Source organism: Scylla paramamosain, chromosome 37, assembly GCF_035594125.1.
Source record: "Scylla paramamosain isolate STU-SP2022 chromosome 37, ASM3559412v1, whole genome shotgun sequence".
In the NCBI taxonomy this organism is placed as follows: domain Eukaryota; kingdom Metazoa; phylum Arthropoda; class Malacostraca; order Decapoda; family Portunidae; genus Scylla; species Scylla paramamosain.
In genome coordinates this window covers 2416426-2435248 of record NC_087187.1, presented here as the reverse complement: position 1 = coordinate 2435248, position 18823 = coordinate 2416426, and the positions used below count along the sequence as shown (strand labels likewise).

General features: G+C 40.6%; 2 protein-coding genes across 6 annotated transcripts; both read left to right on the top strand.

The window, feature by feature from the left end:
- Positions 1-1222: 1222 nt before the first annotated feature.
- On the top strand, positions 1223-10566 carry LOC135091334 (inositol polyphosphate 1-phosphatase-like). 2 transcript variants are annotated; one of them, XM_063988876.1, is made up of 8 exons: positions 1223-1588; positions 3579-3794; positions 4127-4249; positions 4981-5122; positions 6039-6210; positions 6356-6593; positions 6833-6937; positions 7376-10566. In XM_063988876.1, exons 2-8 carry the CDS (start codon positions 3591-3593, stop codon positions 7532-7534), a joined length of 1143 nt encoding a protein of 380 aa, XP_063844946.1. In that variant the 5' UTR covers positions 1223-1588; positions 3579-3590; the 3' UTR covers positions 7535-10566. The 2 variants fall into 2 exon arrangements, with proteins under 2 accessions (XP_063844946.1, XP_063844947.1); XM_063988877.1 differs by lacking the exon at positions 1223-1588 and adding an exon at positions 2933-3076.
- A 2015-nt stretch (positions 10567-12581) lies between these two features.
- LOC135091333 (serine protease HTRA3-like) lies at positions 12582-17923 on the top strand. 4 transcript variants are annotated; one of them, XM_063988872.1, is made up of 5 exons: positions 12582-12701; positions 14167-14232; positions 15306-15417; positions 16103-16262; positions 16748-17923. In XM_063988872.1, exons 1-5 carry the CDS (start codon positions 12679-12681, stop codon positions 16924-16926), a joined length of 540 nt encoding a protein of 179 aa, XP_063844942.1. In that variant the 5' UTR covers positions 12582-12678; the 3' UTR covers positions 16927-17923. The 4 variants fall into 4 exon arrangements, with proteins under 4 accessions (XP_063844942.1, XP_063844941.1, XP_063844945.1 ...); XM_063988871.1 differs by having other exon boundaries at positions 12583-12701; positions 14164-14232; XM_063988875.1 differs by lacking the exon at positions 12582-12701 and adding an exon at positions 13814-13902.
- The last annotated feature ends 900 nt before the right edge of the window (positions 17924-18823 follow it).

Sequence of the window (18823 nt, the reverse complement as noted above, 5' to 3'; positions counted from 1 at the left end):
TTCCTCCATCTATCAACTCGACACAACCTTCCAGACAACTATCCCCTCTTCTTCAATGACACTCAACTGTCCCCCGCTTCTACACTGAACATTCTCGGTTTGTCCTTTACTTACAATCTGAATTGGAAACTTCACATCTCATCTCTAGCTAAAACAGCTTCTATGAAGTTAGGTGTTCTGAGACGTCTCCGCCAGTTTTTCTCACCCCCCCAGCTGCAAACTCTGTACAAGGGCCTTATCCGTCCATGTATGGAGTATGCTTCACATGTATGGGGGGGTTCCACTCATACTGCTCTTCTAGACAGGGTGGAATCAAAAGCTTTTCGTCTCATCAACTCCTCTCCTCTAACTGCCTGTCTTCAGCCTCTCACCGCCGCAATGTTGCATATCTAGCTGTCTTCTACCGCTATTTTCATGCTAACTGCTCTTCTGATCTTGCTAACTGCATGCCTCCCCTCCTCCCACGGCCTCGGTGCACAAGACTTTCTTCTTTCTCTCACCCCTATTCTGTCCACCTCTCTAACGCAAGAGTTAACCAGTATTCTCAATCATTCATCCCTTTCTCTGGTAAACTCTGGGACTCTGCCTGCTTCTGTATTTCCACCTTCCTATGACTTGAATTCCTTCGAGAGGGAGGTTTCAAGACACTTATTCATCAATTTTTGACCACTGCTTTGACCCTTTTATGGGACTGGCATTTCAGAGGGCATTTTTTTTTATTAGATTTTTGTTGCCCTTGGCCAGTGTCCTTCCTACATAAAAAAATAAATAAATAAAAAAAAAAATCGAATTAGTAATATATATATATATATATATATATATATATATATATATATATATATATATATATATATATATATATATATATATATATATATATATATATATATATATATATATATATATATTTTTTTTTTTTTTTTTTTTTTTTTTTTTTTTTCCAGATATACAGTGAAAGAAAAATATGAAAACATATTGTTGCACCCTTAGCCTTCCCAGGAGTGTCGGGGGCCGTCGATGAGGCGTGTAAGTGGGCTGTGCGTGTACTAGGTAGACGGACCGCTCTTCTTTTTTTTTTTTTCCGTATCGTCAGGCTCATGAAAACAGCGTGGTGCTTCCCTCGTATTTATTACTGCTAGTATAAGGCACAGGTACAGCAGCAGGAGGAGGGGAAGCGGTGCGAGCGCGAGAAAATTGCCGAGATCAAAGTCCTCGCCGAACTGAACCTCTCGCAGGAGTGGTTTGAGAGGAAAAAAAAGAATACGCGTGGAGCAAAATTACACCAATACAAGACGACGCCAGGAAGAGAACATACGAACAAACACCAAAATGCAAACAAGGATGCGTGTGAAGGCATGAAATGAGAGGAGAGATGGCTAGAACCTTGAGAAATAACGGAAATAAGGAGTTGAGAGGCAGGGATCATGTTACCACCACCACCAGCACCACCTGCCAGTCAAGTGATTAGTGCACCGTGAGTCTGCCATTTACTCCACACCTGCCACACACCCGACTGGTAGCATGCGTGTCTTCCCCATCACCTGCCGCAGCTCCTCACTTACGTGGTCTCATATGTTGGATAATTAAGGTGAGTTATTTTATGTATTTATTTGTTTATTTATTTTTTTTTATTTTTTTATTTTTTTTGTGTGTGTGATTTGAGTGTTTTATGTGAGTGTGACGTGATGTACAGTGTTTTGTCTTATTTGTTTATTTATTTATTTATTTTCATTTATTTATTTTACTCTATTTATTTATTTATTATTTATTTATTTTTTTTCTTGTTTGTGTTTGTGCTTGAATAGTTCAGATGCAGTGCTAGTTATTGCATTAGTAAGACAAAACAAGAATGAGTGAATGTACTGGTTAATTCTTGCATTATTAAGTTAGGCAAAATAGGGATGAAAGAGCAAAGATATTGGTTAACTCTTGCATTACTAAGTTGAACAGAATAGGGATGAAAAGTGTAGATGCAGGTTAACTCTTGCATTAGTAAAGTGGACAGAATACAGATGAAAGAGTGAAGGCGGCAGTCAACTCTTGCATTAGTGAAGTGAATATAATAAGAATAATTGAAGGTTTTTTTTTTAACTCTTGCAGATGGTAAGGCAGACAGAATAAGAATGAGGGAATGAAAATGCTGTTCAACTCTTGCATTAATAAGATGGACAGAGCATAGGGCAGGAATGAAAGAGTAAAGACACTGGTTAAATCTTGCAGTAGTAAGATGGACAAAATAGGGAGGAAAGATTGAAGGTATCTGTCAATTCTTACTGATATCTGCAGGTTTGTGTCATATAGATTAAGATTCAGAACTTGCATGGTAATTTTGTAAAAAGAAAAAAAAAGTCAAATTTGCATTCTATATACTTCTTATGTGCACCCACTTATACTTATCAAATTTTTCATTTCCTTCACATTTTCTGCATCTTTTAGCTGAACCAAAACTGTGCTGAGTTGCTGAATTGATGCATAATATGATTCAACATTTATTGAGTGAAATATTCATGTGAGAGAGAGAGAGAGAGAGAGAGAGAGAGAGAGAGAGAGAGAGAGAGAGAGAGAGAGAGAGAGAGAGAGAAAGTATATCTAATTCTAAACAAAATAAAGACAGATCAAGTGGTGATAGAGAAGTTAGAAGTCTCTCTCTCTCTCTCTCTCTCTCTCTCTCTCTCTCTCTCTCTCTCTCTCTCTCTCTCTCTCTCTCTCTCTCTCTCTCTCTAACCATACAGTCTTGAACATGAGTCTGGCTGGAGGTGGGTGGATATTGAGTAACATGTTTTGCTGCAAGGGAGAGGGGGAGACATGGGGGAGAGGAAGGTTGAGATGGTAGTGTGGGGGGGAGGAGAAGGCCAGGATGGTAGTGGTTGGGGGGGAAGGTCATTGGAGAGCGAGGGTAGTGGTGGTGGTGGTGGGGAAGACTAGATTTAGTGACAGTAGGAGAAGAGAAGGGAGGGGAGGGAGAATGAGGTAAGGTGGGGAAGGAGGAGTAGCAAAGGAGGGGTGATAGTGGGGGGTAGGGCTATAAGGCTTCCTGTTCCACCTGCACCTACCACACCTGGGCCACAGCTGACAGGTGAGCTACACTACACCTTGCCTCTCCCATGTACCTTTCCTCTCCCATGATATACCAAGGTTTTATTTTTAGTGTAAGAGTTTTATCAAGAGCATAAAGAAAAGGGAAAGATTCTTGTAAATTCGTATAAAATAATATATCCATTTTAGATATGTTTAGGCCTACTGGCTCCTGATATTGTTATGCTTAGGGAGAGCGAGGAGCAGAGACAATATGTTTATATGTATACATCTACATTCACATTCATATGCATTCTCTCATCTTTAATAATGTCCTTATCTTTACCACATAACTTATTTGTGATTATCCTTTCTTCATAATATTCATTGGAAGCTTGAGAAACACTTGATGAGAGGCATTTAAATCTTGTACATCAATAAATCTCACTAATCTGCCATTAGAACCTGTGTCACATCAACTAGAGCCTTTTGAAAGTAGTGGAGGCTCAATGCAGAATTGTGTCAGAATATGGCCCATAATAATATCCTTGCCCTGTTCCCAGCACTACCTCAGAATGGCCGAGCTCATCAAAACCCTGCTGAGCTTCTCCGAGCGTGCTGGGGAGATCGCCCGAGCCATCCGCCAGGAGCCCAAGCTGTTCTCCCTGCTGGTGGAGGAGAAGGGCGAGGGGGAGAAGAACCAGCGTTTTGCCCACGACTTCAAGACCCTGGCAGATGTGCTGATCCAGGAGGCGCTGAGGCATCATGTGGCCAGGATGGTGAGGAACTGACATCACTGTTTGGACTCTATTTGGACTCTGTTCTCAGTAATTCCAGCATCTCATCTAATTTACTTGAACATGTTTGAGTATTTATTTGGGCTCTAAAGGGTGTTTTTTGTGATTTTAGTGATAGTTTAACAAGGAATTTACTCTATCAATGGTCACTAATCATCTTTAAAATAGCCATTATGAGAGAACAAAGTTATTAAGAATAGGAGTTCCTCAACATGCAGTATTTCACACATTGTAGTTAAGTGTGTAATACCTCAGACAACACATGTACTAATAATATGTTTGAATCCATGTCATTGTGAATTTCCCCACTTCAGATTCCCAGCCTGGCCCAGTGGGTGCAGGGGGAGGAGAGTGCTGAGTTCACCAACACCCTCGGAGAGAAGATCACCGTGAGGATCTGTGACACGCAGGACGGCACAGCCACACTGCTCGCCAAGGTACGCCACAACAAGCCTTGCATCAGCCTTACTTCTCTCAGCCGTGTTGCAAGCATTTTTATTTATGTTATGTTTCATATTCTCTTGCTGTCTTTCTCTGATCATGTCTGACTCATTTATATTCCTGTTTTATTCACTGTGGGATTTGTTTTTATTCATCTACTGTCTTATGGTCCCCTACTATTCTTAGCATGACTTGTTCTTATTCCTTTGCCATTTCATGTTCATGTCTCTTAGTCCTGACTGTACATATGATAGGGATGACTACATTATTTCTAAGGTCAATTTTTTCATAATGATTTTTACTAATACACCATCATTCTCACATAAATTAAGAATCTGCAGCATGATGTCATAAAGATTTCTCACAGTGTTTACAAATAAGTGTGCCACATGTAGGCTTGATGGGTTCTTGCAGCTTCCTTTGTGTTCTTATGTTCATTTGTTCTAAGTGTGTGTGTGTGTGTGTGTGTGTGTGTGTGTGTGTGTGTGTGTGTGTGTGTGTGTGTGTGTGTGTGTCGTTTGGCAAGGAGTAGATGGAGAGTAGATAACCACAAGGCACCTAGGATATAAATCTTTTAATAACATTAGATTTGGTGCTATATTATCCTGTTTTTGTGAACCTATTAAGTGAACCAGTCATTCATCCATCAACTTCACTGATAACCTCAGGAATGTCCTGCCTGTTTCTGTGTTTTTCTCATCCATCTGACAGAATGATCTATCCTCAGGTCCTGGACGGCAACAAGGAAGCAGCAGACATCTTGGCGGCGCTGGCTCACCGGGACGTCACCTTCAGTCCGGACCCTCACCTGATGGAGCGCGTGCCGGACCTGCCTGTGGAGCACCTCGGGATATGGATAGACCCTGTCGGTGAGGAAACACTAGTAAGGTTTTACCAATACTCTTGCTGGTTATAGATTCCAGATGCAGTGTGTGGTTTGTTTATGATGAGAGAGGATGTGTAGTGGTTGTAACAGCTGGTTTGTTTAAGTCTGGTGTTAACATTTGCTGTGGCTCGTGTTTTTACTGTAGGCTGTAGTGTGGTATGGTTTAGATTAAGGTCGTGTGATGTATTGATAGTTATTTTTTCATGTATTTAATTAAGTATATTACATTCTATTTCTGTCATGTGGCTTGAAACAGGACTGTGTAATGCAAGGTATTTTAGGTGTGACTGATTCTGTGTTTGTGCTATGTGATTTATATTAAACTGTATTATGTATTAGTAGGTACTGAGTATATGTAATTTTGTACTCATCCCTTGGTGCTTCAATAAGGGTTTTGCAGCATCATAACAATAAGATCTGCTTGTATTACTGTTCATGTCATAGTGAAGTGTTAGAGCTCAGTGGTGATACCTTCATGACTACTTTTGATATGCATAATAATTTTTCTTGTACATTTTTCTTATTTTATAGTTTGCGTCATTAATAACTGGCAGGTGAGTCTTGTTTCTCATACTTATATTGCCAGCGATGCTTCTAGACCTCTTCAGTTCTGTTAAGAGTGTAAGTGCAGATAACCACCAGACACCAAGGATGTAAATGCTTTAATAATGTTGGACTTGGTGTCATATGATGCTGCTTTTTGTGAACCTATTAAATAATCATTCACTCATTTATCATCTTCTTGTAAACTCTGGAACTCTTTACCCATTTCTGTTTTTTCTCTTCCTTACAGTTTGAATAATTTTAGAAGAGCAACTTCAGGATGCCTCTAGAATCCAATTGGGCAGCTTTTCTACTCTTTCTTCTTAACATAAAAACAATAATAACGATAATTTCAGACTCAACTGGGGAATACGTGAGGGGCCGGCCAAGTCAAGCTAAGGGCAGCATTCACCAGCAGGGCCTACAGTGTGTCACGGTGCTCATTGGGGTGTTTGACCGCCGCTCAGGGCTTCCCGTTGCTGGCATCATCAACCAACCATTCGCAATCTTCACTGAAAGCAACCAAAGGTACAAATTATGACATTCTGAAGTAAAGGAATTCCCACCTTCATTATCATCATCATTACTGAATTTGGCATTTATCATTATGGTTTATTTTACATGCTTTATTCTTTCTTGTAACATTTCACACTTCTTACTTACTTGTGCACAGCTGGGAAGGCAAGGCATACTGGGGAGTGAGCTATGGGGGTGCCAGCATCCACAATCTTCCCCCAAGTGCCCCAGGATCCCCGAAAGCCTCTCTCCCAGTAGTGGTGGTGTCCTCCAGCGAAGACCCGGCCCTGCATGCCAAGCTGTCTCGTCGCTTCACTGTCCTACATGCCACAGGGGCCGGGTACAAGCAGCTGGTGGTGGCGCTGGGCTTGGCTGCTGCCTCACTCTCCTCTAAGGTAACTGAGGGAAGGCATGTTTTGGATAAGAATATAATGGTCTATATGATCAAATGTTTGGATGTTGTGTCTTGTCTCCTTTTAACAGGCTCATGTAGAAGTTGTTTTCCATGACTTTAGTGATAGTATCTTACATGGTCTTTGAAAATATTCTCAATGAAAACTCAGAGTATTTAAGAATATGAACCAGTGGTAGATGACACTTGAATGCTGATTGGTCTTGTTTTGCATCGCCACAGGGGTCAACATTCCGCTGGGACTCTGCTGCGCCACACGGGCTACTGAGGGCTGCAGGCGGCGGTGTTGTGGTGTACCGGCGCCTCACCAGTCTCACACCAGCCCAGGTGTGTACCACTTGTTGTGTAGATGGGACACAAGCAGAGGTGATTGCCTGTAGAGGATGGATTACTGTTTAAGGTATACTCATGGCCACTAATTGAGTAACATACCATGCTTACTTTCAGTGTTTTGTGTTTTCCTCATTGTCACACATGTAAAAAAAGGTGCAGTGATTTGGTTTTAAGTAACAGGACATGAGCTTGATTCAGTCTTGCAAAAATCACATATATATCAAGGCTGTCTCTCCCAGAAAAGCAAAGATTAGACACACAACTTTCACATCCCCTTCACACTCATTCACACCACTCTCTCAGCCCCTTGGTCCCCAGCACACACACACACACACACACACACACACACACACACACACACACACACACACACACACACACACACACCTGGTGCCTGTAGCAAGATGGATACATCATGAGTGTGTCTTGCAGGACATTGCAGCAGAGACGCTTGAGGAGCTGCAGATCCGCTACCACAAGCCAAATGAGAACCCTGCCCAGCCCAGCCTGCAGTGGTGCAATGAGGGTGGTCTGGTGGCCTACCGTGACCCCAAGGTGCTGGCCACAGTCATGGAGTGTGTGGCAGAATGACCTCACTCTTCATGACACTCTCTTCTCAGTCACTCGTCATGGAGGTACACTCACACTTACAAACGTTCACATTCTCGCAAACGCACACACACCCACATGCACACACACTCTTACATGCATACACATTTACACTTGTACACAAATGGGAAATACAAGATGAGGAAAAAGAAACAAGAAAGAAGAGATTAGACTGAAAGGGAACATGTAAGTGAAGGAAGAAAGAAAGAAGCTGTTTGAAATGTGGGGGATGATATAAGTATGTCTTCCTGATCCCTCCCTCTCTCCCTTTCTCTCCCCACCACTTCCTTCTTCACCACACACATGTCCCGCCTCCTCCACTGGCCTGCTACGTGTATGATGTAGAATCCCTCTCGGGTCAGACACACAGTTGTCTGCATTTTAGAGTACAATTAAAAGTCCAAATTTAGATTTAAGCAGCTATCTTGTGTGTTATCAGAGTACACAGGTTAAAGATGACATGCATTCACTGTGATGGATGTATAAAGAAATTTGATACTCTTAAGAAAGATCTGAGTAGATTTAAAACCAAAATTTTCAAAGTTTTTATTAGAATTCTAACTATTTAATTGCTTGATTTTTTGTAATACTATTTTATCTGCAAAAGGCTGAAGTAAATGGCATCCCGTCTGCCCCTCCTGTCACCTTTCCCTTCCCTTGCCTCACATCTGCTCCTTCCTCCCTCCCTCCCTCCCTTCCTGCCTGCAGGTAAGAGCTAGCTTAGAAAAAGAGTGATGTTGAAAGTCGTTTATGAATGTGGGAATGTATCTAGACATTGTAAAGATGTATATCAAGCTAAGCAAGGAAATGTGTCAAAGATTTCCTGGAGTAATCTTAAAATTACTTCATTGTTATGTAGAATTGTCTTGAATAGTGTTGAGAAATTATTCCTGTTGAAATTATATACAATCTTTATTTCTGAAACTAAAAACTTGTTAATGTATAGATAAGTCTATAATAATCAATAGTCTATCCATAGTTCTTTGTTCCATTATGACTCGTTAATACTCTGCTATATTCCAGTCATATCCATAGAATAATTTATAGTTTATAGTTCTTTGTTCCATTACCAAATGCACGTAAATTGCATGTTTGTATTGTCATGGTCATAAATTGAGTAACATGTCGCATTCACCTCCACTGTTTGGCATTTTCTCTCATTTCCCAAGTCCTCGTATCTGCTGACTGTCCTCTTACAAAACCAAGCAGCTGTTGGACTCTGGCCAGATCAGAGGACTTGAGACTGAGGGAGACAAAACACGGTGGAAATGATTGTGTTGTGTTACTCAACTGTTGACCATGATGGAGCCAGAAAGTGCATTTCATCAGGTGACTACTCACCCATTATACTAATCAAACAGACTTATTTGCTTACACTACTAATATAGATGTTTAGACACCCCTTTATATAACAAACCCTGGCCAAGAGCAACCTTCAGACAACTATTTTTAAAGCCAAGTGAACTAATGCAATAGAATCCTTTGAATCTTTACATCACCACCGCCTGGCATCTTAGGTGTCAGTGTGTGCAGTATGGCCCATGATCCTTTCACCAGTTAGAAGTGGTTGGGAGTGGTTCTGATCTCACCACTTATAAAGGCAGGCCACACATCACCACCACTGTCACCCCATGCAGTGGCTGGCAACACAAAAACACAGCACCACCACCACAGTTTGCCCTTATCATAATTTCACCTGTCATGTCTGTGATTGATCAATTTGTAAATGCTGATAATCATTTTGTTAGATGGTTACCTGATGTTCCTTTACGTGCCAGATGCTTAGCTTTAACCTCACATTACTAACCTTCCATACAACTGACAATACTGCCAATTTCAGAGTGCATACTATACCTGTGCATCTATTTATATGGCAACTTTTGGTGTTCATTACCTTTAAGTCACTCATTAGTACTCAGCTTTATGAATAAGTCTTAGTCTGTGTTCCATAGTTTAAGTGCCATAACCTTTCCATAATATTAGTCCATTTTAAAGTAAGTTTCTTGTGTGTTCCGTATTTGCCATGCTAACAATACCTATCTGTGTTATCCCATATTATTCCTCTGTTATATTAATATTTTTATCAGTCTGTGTTCATATTTTTTATTGACAATATCTTTCCATAATATTCCTCAGTTTGAACTATAGTTTTCTCTGTTCCAAATTTTTTTTGTGTGTCAACAATACCTATTCATAATATAACTCAGTTTGAGAAATGATATTCAATCTGTATTCCATAACTTTAGTGACAATAGCTAATCTCATTTTTCCTCAGTTTTAAGTGATTTTTGTCTGTTTCTTTTATGCCAACAACACTTATTCATAATATTTCTCAGTTTTCTGATAACTATTAGTCTGTGTTCCATAATTTTAGTGACAATAGCCATCCATATTATTAGTCACTTTCTAGAATAAGTTTTTGTGCCTCATATTTTTTCACACCAACAACAGGTTTCTATAATATTACTCAGTTTTAGAAATAGCATTCAAAGTGTTACATATTTTTTCATGACATTACATAACCAGGCACCTTCAGGCAGGAACACATGCACAGTAGTCTTCAGCAACACACTCTGCCTTTGGTCACAGGGCAGGCGTGGTGATAACTCAAGTAACCTCACTCATGATACTTCTGTGTCAGACGTTTCCCCTTCAATCTCAAGTCTTCAGATGTGCTAAGAATCTATCTGTTATCAAGTTCCATAAGATTGTCAGTAGATAAGACTGAGAAAAAAAACATTGAAAGTGAGTACTACTTTATTGTTGGCCATTGGTGAATATACCTTAGCATGTCTGTGGCCTTAGCATCTTGGCAGCACAATGTAGAGCATACTTGAAAAACATTACACCGAGCAACATTGTTATTTGTAGCCCAAGGGAGCATTACTGTATATACGTGAAAGTGTGTGTGTGTGTTTACGAAAAAAAAGTACATATTACTGAAATTTGTGTATAGCTGAATCTCAGTGTGTGTGTGTGTGTGTGTGTGTGTGTGTGTGTGTGTGTGTGTGTGTGTGTAAAACCATAATTTCCATACATATTAAAATTTGTGTATGACTGAGTCTGTACGTGCGAACGACATCTCTATAATCAGCAGTATATGTTCAGTATCCTTCCACTACATAAATCAACGTTCCCATTAGATTTTCCTTCTGCCAACGTACGTGCAGAAACCAGAGTCATGTTTTTCTGTGTTCACGAGGGAAGCATTGATAAAAGCTGCAGGCGGTGAATATTACTGATGCAGATAATGATATGAAGACATTACGTATGTTCTTTGTGTCACGGTTAAAATAATGCGCATGTAGAGTTTTTATTTTTGACCCAAATTATTATACGCATAAGCAAATAAAACGTATAATTCCACACAGATTACTTTTCTTCGGAAGTTGATATATCCTGCTTTTTTAAGAAACCCCAGAATTCTCGAGGGGACCTGTCATGAAAACCGCGAAGCTGGAGAGAGAGGGCTTCCCGCGAGACACGAGCGAGTAGTAGTAGTAGTAGTAGTAGTAGTAGTAGTAGACTTGCATCAATAATGAAAACAATTACTTCCTTCAAAACTGCAAACACACTCTAAGAATTATGCCCTTGATATGAAGAATAGTAAAATTTTTAAGATTTTGTGGAAATGTAACATATTTTTCTATTTCACCATTTGTCACAGCGAACAGGAGCAGTAAATAAAAATGCAGCATGATATAAATGCAATTATCAACTTTATTACGCATCTATAGCGCCTTAAATGACCAAGCACAGTGGGATCCATTAAACACATAAATCTATCAACACCACATTAATTGTCCATTCAACAGAACCTAAGCATTAAATTAACTTATGTTCCGCGGGAGTCATTATGATGCTGTCAGCACTCGGCAGAGGGAGGGGAAGAGAATAGGGAAGCAGAGGTTGGTGATAAAGCATACACTGTAAACGAGAGTGAAGGGAGAACAAACAAGACGTGGAGGGGAGAAAGAGCATGTTGATAAAGAGGGGGGATTTCACGGCTTCAAAAAGAGGAGGAGAGGCCGGCGTGGGAAACAATGGGGTGAAGGCGAGGGATGAGAGGGATAGAGGGGGAGGCGGAGAGGCGGGCGGGAGAAGCCAAGTGGCGGGAGGTTGAGAGCCGTGAGCCGCCCTTGACCCGCTGCGTGGAGGGCGTGATCCTTCCCCTGGGCCAAGGCTCCTGTATAATCGCCTTGCCTTTGATTACCCATTGTTTGCGTGTCAGGGAATATCTCCTTTGGTTGTCTATGGGAAACATTTTAGAGATTTTTACACTTGATGCTGCGTAGGTGGAGAGAAGGGGCGAAGCGATCTCTGATTTTTTTTATTTATTTTTTTTATAGAAAGTATGGAATATAAGTAGTTTCGAGTGCATATCGTCGTTCCCTGTATGTTTACCCTTATCTGTAGAATAAATTTAACTGATACTACTACTACTACTACTACTACTACTACTACTACTACTGCTGCTGCTGCTGCTACTACTACTACTACTACTACTACTACTACTATTACTACTATAATAATAACAATAATGATAATAATACACGTTTGATAATGAATGATGTAAAAATTGATAGAAATGAGTGGATGAATAAATAAAAGAGGGAGGCAGGGGAGAGGGAATGAGGACACAGGGATGGAATCAGGATTAAGTCGAGAGGTTTCTGTCTCGACAGTCACCTTGAGGAAGTTCCCAGGAATAGGCTATATATATAGAAAAAGAAAAGTACGTTAGTTTGAACAGACAACTCCTAGTTTTCCTTATCTCACTGAAATATTGGGATTCAGAAAAGGGAGGGGGAAGTTCGGTATTGCGAGATTCGACTGGTAGACTTGATGGCGCTGGAGTGATGAGGCAAGTACGTAAAAATATTAATATCTAGTGGCCCAACAACATCAGCTCTATTTACCTTCGTTTCTTAGAGCGTTGGGTAACTCGGTGAAGACTCAAGTGTTGACCTGGGCCTGGTGACGTCACTGGGCGCTCCTCTAGAATTAAGCTTCTTAGTCCTCCGACCTCTTCTTGTATCTGGCGGAGGAAGGCGCCGTGGCCAGACCTTGCTCAACTTCTCCTTCACCAACACACACCTCGCATCTCCCTCCTGCTGCTTCCCACAATGGGCGCTTCACCAGTCGTCAGGTGCAGACCCTTGAATTAGCTGTAGCTGTTGATGTAAGCCTAGAATTGTGCCGGGGGAATGTAGTGCGGCGTTCCAGTGGTGTAAGAAAGTATAAGGAAGTTTCCGTTATCCTTCCCAGCGGGTTCTTTCGTTGTAATGTTTCGCTCTCTCATAAGGACTATTTTCATATACCAAAGATGACTAATAGAGGGTTTACAAGAGTGTTTTTCCTACTAGTGATACAGAATCCTCGTTAAACTATCCTTTGACTCACGAAAACACTCTTGGAAACTTCAAGTATCTGTGTTACAAGGAAACTCCTAATTAAGAATGCGGCGCTCATATTCTAGACATTCACCGTGTTATTTATTGTGTAAGTTGAAGAAAACAACGTAAAAACACAAGAAAAACAAGAACATAGGCTAAAAAAAAAGATCGATACCTTATTTTCCAAGAGGCATAAGACAAAAGAGCACGGCGAGGTATTGTGTGCGAGGCTGAGCTGGATACGCGCGCTGAGGCAAGTGTTCGTGACAGCCGCAGGTAAACACGTGGAGTGCAGAGGCCACCGGGAGTCAGAGCGCGGAACTGTCCACCCTCGCCGCCCACGCTGCTTGTCCACGCTCAGGCAGAGGCGTGTGGGTGACGGGGAGGCGGCGGGACGCGACTTTCACAAAGGATGGTTTCAAAAAAATTGGAGGATGCCCTGCTGAGTCTCTGTTTTTATTGGCGTGGTGGCAGCCGCGGGAACTTCGAGAGAGAGAGAGAGAGAGAGAGAGAGAGAGAGAGAGAGAGAGAGAGAGAGAGAGAGAGAGAGAGAGAGAGAGAGAGAGAGAGAATTTTTCAACTTATGCGAAAACCTAACTTATATCTAACAAAAAAACAACGAAACAAAAAAAAAAAAATCTCGAACAAATCTTGACATTTCACCCAGATTTTCCCCTCGTAATCCTTTACATAACACGTCTTTACATTTTTACACCCCATTCCCTCCTCTTGGTGTCCTATTTGACAATCCCCGACAAAGAGAGAAACACACACTTAGCCAGGATTAGCTGAGCGGTTCCTGGAGGTGCGGCCCCAAGCATATCGATCGGAGGGCAGGTCGAGCGCTCACTCCCACACCGACCCGGGGGTATATAAGGCAGCGTAGTCCCGGCAGACCTTTCAGTGCCATCCTTGTCTGACCCTTTGCCTATAGATTCACGCACGTCGTTCCAAGTGAGTGACGTGAGAAAAGAGGGATAAAAGTATACGTTGAGAGAGGGAGAAGGAGAAAGTCGTGATGCGTGAAAAGAACTGTGAAATTTATTATTATTTCACATATTTAATTAAGGATTTTGTTCTTTGTTTTCCATATTTTTCATTTAAAGCATAGTATGAATTTTTGCTCCACGTTTGCGTTGCAGAGAGAGAGAGAGAGAGAGAGAGAGAGAGAGAGAGAGAGAGAGAGAGAGAGAGAGACTAAGGACTTTTCTCCAGCAGGTGGATCATGGCAGGTCTTCTGACTCTCTCCCTCTTCACCGTCACCGCTGCTGTGTCCGCGCTGAAGTAAGCACCCTCGCAGAGTTACTGTATAGCTGTAGACTGGAAGTAGAGTAGAAAGTGTTTTTCCCTTTCCTGTATCATGTCTCTACTGTAAGATTATTATACGTCTCTCTCTCTCTCTCTCTCTCTCTCTCTCTCTCTCTCTCTCTCTCTCTCTCTCTCTCTCTCTCTCTTTCCGCCACATCACGTAGTGCTCTATTCTTATACCACATCAAATCTACTTGAAACTCTAATACTTTGTTAATTCTTTTCTTCTTCTTCTTCTTCTTCTTCTTCTTCTTCTTCTTCTTCTTCTTATTATTATTATTATTATTATTATTATTATTATTATTATTATTATTAATAGTAATATCAATGGTAAAAATTTGCTATTCTTAACAGTAATAAAATTATGAATTAGCAGCAGGAGGACAAGTACGACGACGTAGTAGTAGTAATAGTAGTAATAGTAGTAGTAGTAGTAGTAGTAGTAGTAGTAGTAGTAGTAGTAGTAGTAGTAGTAGTAGTAGTAGTAGTAGAAGTAGTAGTAGTAGTAGTAGTAGTAGTAGCAGTAGTAGTAATAGTAATAGTAGTAGTAGTACCACCGCGAATAACAGACAACAGTATCAGAATAAGAAGACTAGTATAGGAGATATAACAAGGGTGACATAATAAAACCCTCAGAGTCATCATACTTTAGTACAAAATGTCTAGAAAGCTGCGTTGCGAGGGATCATGAAAAAAGAATGCCTAGCAGTGAATGAACAGGGATTGCCACTTGTAGACCTGATGGCTTCGTGCACCAATCCCTGTTTCTTATACCTTTTGAGTGACTTGATATCAACTTTCCTTATGCTCTTATGTTTCTACGAGTGATTTAACCCGTACACTAGTATGATAATCTTTCTGTTGACATTTGGTGCACAATAAGAAGACAATTTGCATGGAAACACCGAAGAAAAGGGATTATCATTCTTTCTTCTTATACTACATAACTGAGAGACTTTAGCACAAAAAAATAAGCTCAAAAAAGTTGTAAGTGGGGGAAAATTTGTTCAGCAGTGACTTAACATACTCATATCTGTCACTCCCCGCAGGCCTGATGCTCTGCAGTGCGGCGCCTGTGACCCGAGCCGCTGCCCAGCCATCGGAGAGTGTCACCGCGGTATTACCTGGGACGTGTGTAACTGTTGCGAGGTGTGCTCCAAGGTGAGTGTGTCCCCGTGTGTGTGTGTGTGTGTGTGTGTGTGTGTGTGGTGATGCTACGTATGTTTTCTTTCAATCAATTTTGTTTTGATTTCATAATGATGCTTTATTTAAACTACGTATAGTAATTATAAACATCTATTCTATTTATTTTTGTTTATCTCTCATGTATGTCCGTCTGTCTGTTTGTTTATCTATTTATCTATCTATCTATCTATCTATCTATCTATTTATCTATTTATCTGTTTATCTATCTATCTATCTATCTATCTATATATCTATCCCTCTATTTACCTACTTACTAATCTATTTGCTATTTATCTTTCTTTCTGTCTACCTATCTACGTATAAACCAACCAATCTATCTCTCAATCTATCAATCAAGTTCCCATCTTACCTATTTGTCTATCAGTCACGTGCAGCCACACTATCTACTTGCAATATTCTGAAACGCTCTGCTCTCTCACCACAACTATTTTCAAGGGCCACAAACATGATCAGCTGAATTTTCAAGAGTGTTTCTCCGTTAACTGATGCATAAATCTTGTTAATCTATCACTAGAATCGTAAAAACACCCTTAAAAACCCGTGTCATTCCATCCAACAAGACCCTTTTGAAGTAGTGGAGGTCCATATTCTTAAGTTCTTTTGTTATCTGTGTATCTGTTCTCCTCTTCGTGTGCCGCAGGATATCAATGAGGAATGTGGCGGACCTTGGGAAGCTTATGGGAAGTGTGGCATTGGTCTGACCTGTCTGAGGGATGCCCGAGAGTGTCCCTACCTGTTCCATCCCCGAGGCACCGCTTCAGACACCGGCTCCAACATTTGCGACGAGTACCTCTTTAATGGTGTGTGTGTGTGTGTGTGTGTGTGTGTGATGTCCTCTGGTGTTTTCTGTGTTTGTGTTGTTGTTCTTGTTTCTGTCCCTGTCTCTCTTATCATAAATATCTAATAGGACATATTTACATACACATTACTGCCTCATGAAAATTTGTCTGTCAGGGACACACACACACACACACACACACACACAGAAACACGAGTGCTCGTTTAAGTAAATGTATTAATAGAAGAAGCAATGTGTTAAAGAGAAAATGGGATATAACGACTCAGTTCTGCAATAGACAATTAATGAATACGTCACTAGGTACAGGAAGCCAGGAAACCTAAACGTGGCAATCACTGTATAAAAGAAACTCATCTATATATATGAAGAAGTGGATAGGTGAATAAATAAAGAAGGGAAAAATAAAATCGATAAAAAAAATAGGTAGGAACAATTACATATAAAGCCATTGTAATACACGCCCTTTTTTCCTTATTTTGCGTGCAGCCATCGGTCGCTGCGTGCAGAACGAGCAGATGATGCACTCCCCGTTCAAGGGCAACCTGGTGAAGAAGATGCTGGAGGAGGGGAACCGTCAGGAGATGCAGCAGGAAAATGACCTGACGGAGTCCATGGTGGGGAAGAGACTGATGCTGAAGGGCGTGCTGAGAGGGGTGGAGTACTGAACACACCTCGATAACTTCCCCGTCACCCTCCCCAGCCATCCTCCCAGACCTCGAAGTAGTGCTAAAGAGTTAACTAAGTGTTCTGAGAAGGATGGGATGCAAGACACTTCAGTAACCACCCAGTCATTCTTCTCCCTGTCACTTTCCCAGGCCTCAAAGAAATGCTAAAGTTATAACCTCCACGCTGACAAGTGTTTTGAGATTACTGAGACACTTCATTACTCCCTCGGTCATCCTTCCCAGCCTCCTCGCTCCACCCAGTCTGACCAGTGTAATGGAGGTTATATTACCCGGTGTAATTTTGCTTTGAGGTGAAGATAACACGTCACAGTGCTGCCTTTGCATTGGTCCTTCATTTTTTTTATCACGTTATCTTTAAAACCCTGTGAAGCTCGGGAGTCAATCCTCCTTTGTGAATAACCGCATGAAAAATCGATTTAGTAGAATTGTGTAACTACTAGTTCATATATTCTTCTCGGTACAAGTCATGAAATGAGGCAAGGATTTCTCGGCCACTCATTCGTCATGAGAACAAGAAATTGCACTTTAAATGACACAAAAACAACCCTCGAATTCTAATGATATGTGGTCCATATGAACACTGATATGGAGGAGAATAATCAAAAGCTCCTTGAACCCACAAGTCCCTTTTAATACAAACACTTCTCTGTCATTCAATCACCGTGAAGAAAACAAGAATCTCCACTTCATATCACGTAAAAACTTTTTTTTTTTTTTTTTGTGATATATGGAGCCGTAAAGTAATGATAAGGAGTAGGGGTAAGATAAGGACTGGCAAGACTGGTGACGGCGGGCAGGGAGTGGGAGGCTGAGGAGTTGCAATTCACGGTGAAGTTGCTCTCTCTTGTGTCTTGCTTGAGCGAGTTTTAGAAGTCACGCAGCCTTGATTGGTGAAAAGATGTCATGTTCAACCTCATGTATGATTATTTTATGCTTCTAATGATGATGTATAAGATTAATAAATGCTCTCACCTTCGTTTTTCATTTCAAATTAACAATATGCGTCGGTAATGTGATGAATGGACGTGATTGGTGAGATTACGTAGTGTTCTTTAGCTATAGTTAGGTAGGAATGAAAAATGGTCGTTATGAAGTCCATTTGAAACCATTTAGCTCTTTTCTTTTCTATTTCTGCTTTTATCAGAATGCAGTGGAAGAATGGAAGGTTTTCATGTTTTTCCTTTTATATATATATATATATATATATATATATATATATATATATATATATATATATATATATATATATATATATATATATATATATATATATATATATATATATATATATATATATGCAATTATTGAGTGATTTACCAGCTATTATATGAGTAAAGTGTGTGTGTGTGTGTGTGTGTGTGTGTGTGTGTGAAGAATGATTATCACTGCTGCATAATCCCTGCTTAGTATCATGAGAGAGAGAGAGAGAGAGAGAGAGAGAGAGAGAGAGAGAGAGAGAGAGAGAGTTCTGCAGTGATAAAATAATATAAGAAAATAAGGAAGCTAGGTACAGGAAGCCAGGAAACCTAAACGTGGCAATCACTGTATAAAAGAAACTCATCTATATCCACATAATCATCCCTGCCCATACAAAAATCTGATCTCATAAAGCTTATGAGGACTATAAAGCTTATAGGTACTATAAACAAGCGTATCTCTATTTCAGTCTTTACTAGTCTGATTGAGTTATAGCTACCAGATAAGCTCTGAGTTTCTTCCTATTTCTCTATACTCTATATAAGTCAAGGAAGATGATGTAAATATGTAGCTATGTGCTATATCACCTGAGAGAGAGAGAGAGAGAGAGAGAGAGAGAGAGAGAGAGAGAGAGAGAGAGAGAGAGAGATATGGGTAATATAGTCGTCTGGCAGCAGTG

Excerpts from the sequence above, each read along its gene's own strand:
- LOC135091334 (XM_063988876.1), top strand. The coding sequence starts at position 3,591 with ATGGCCGAGCTCATCAAAACCCTGCTGAGCTTCTCCGAGCGTGCTGGG. Across the intron at positions 3,795-4,126 it reads GGCATCATGTGGCCAGGATG|ATTCCCAGCCTGGCCCAGTG; the intron begins GTGAGGAACTGA and ends TCCCCACTTCAG. Across the intron at positions 6,594-6,832 it reads CTGCCTCACTCTCCTCTAAG|GGGTCAACATTCCGCTGGGA; the intron begins GTAACTGAGGGA and ends GCATCGCCACAG.
- LOC135091333 (XM_063988871.1), top strand. The coding sequence starts at position 12,679 with ATGGGCGCTTCACCAGTCGTCAG. Across the intron at positions 12,702-14,163 it reads GGCGCTTCACCAGTCGTCAG|CAGGTGGATCATGGCAGGTC; the intron begins GTGCAGACCCTT and ends ACTTTTCTCCAG. Across the intron at positions 16,263-16,747 it reads CGACGAGTACCTCTTTAATG|CCATCGGTCGCTGCGTGCAG; the intron begins GTGTGTGTGTGT and ends TTTTGCGTGCAG.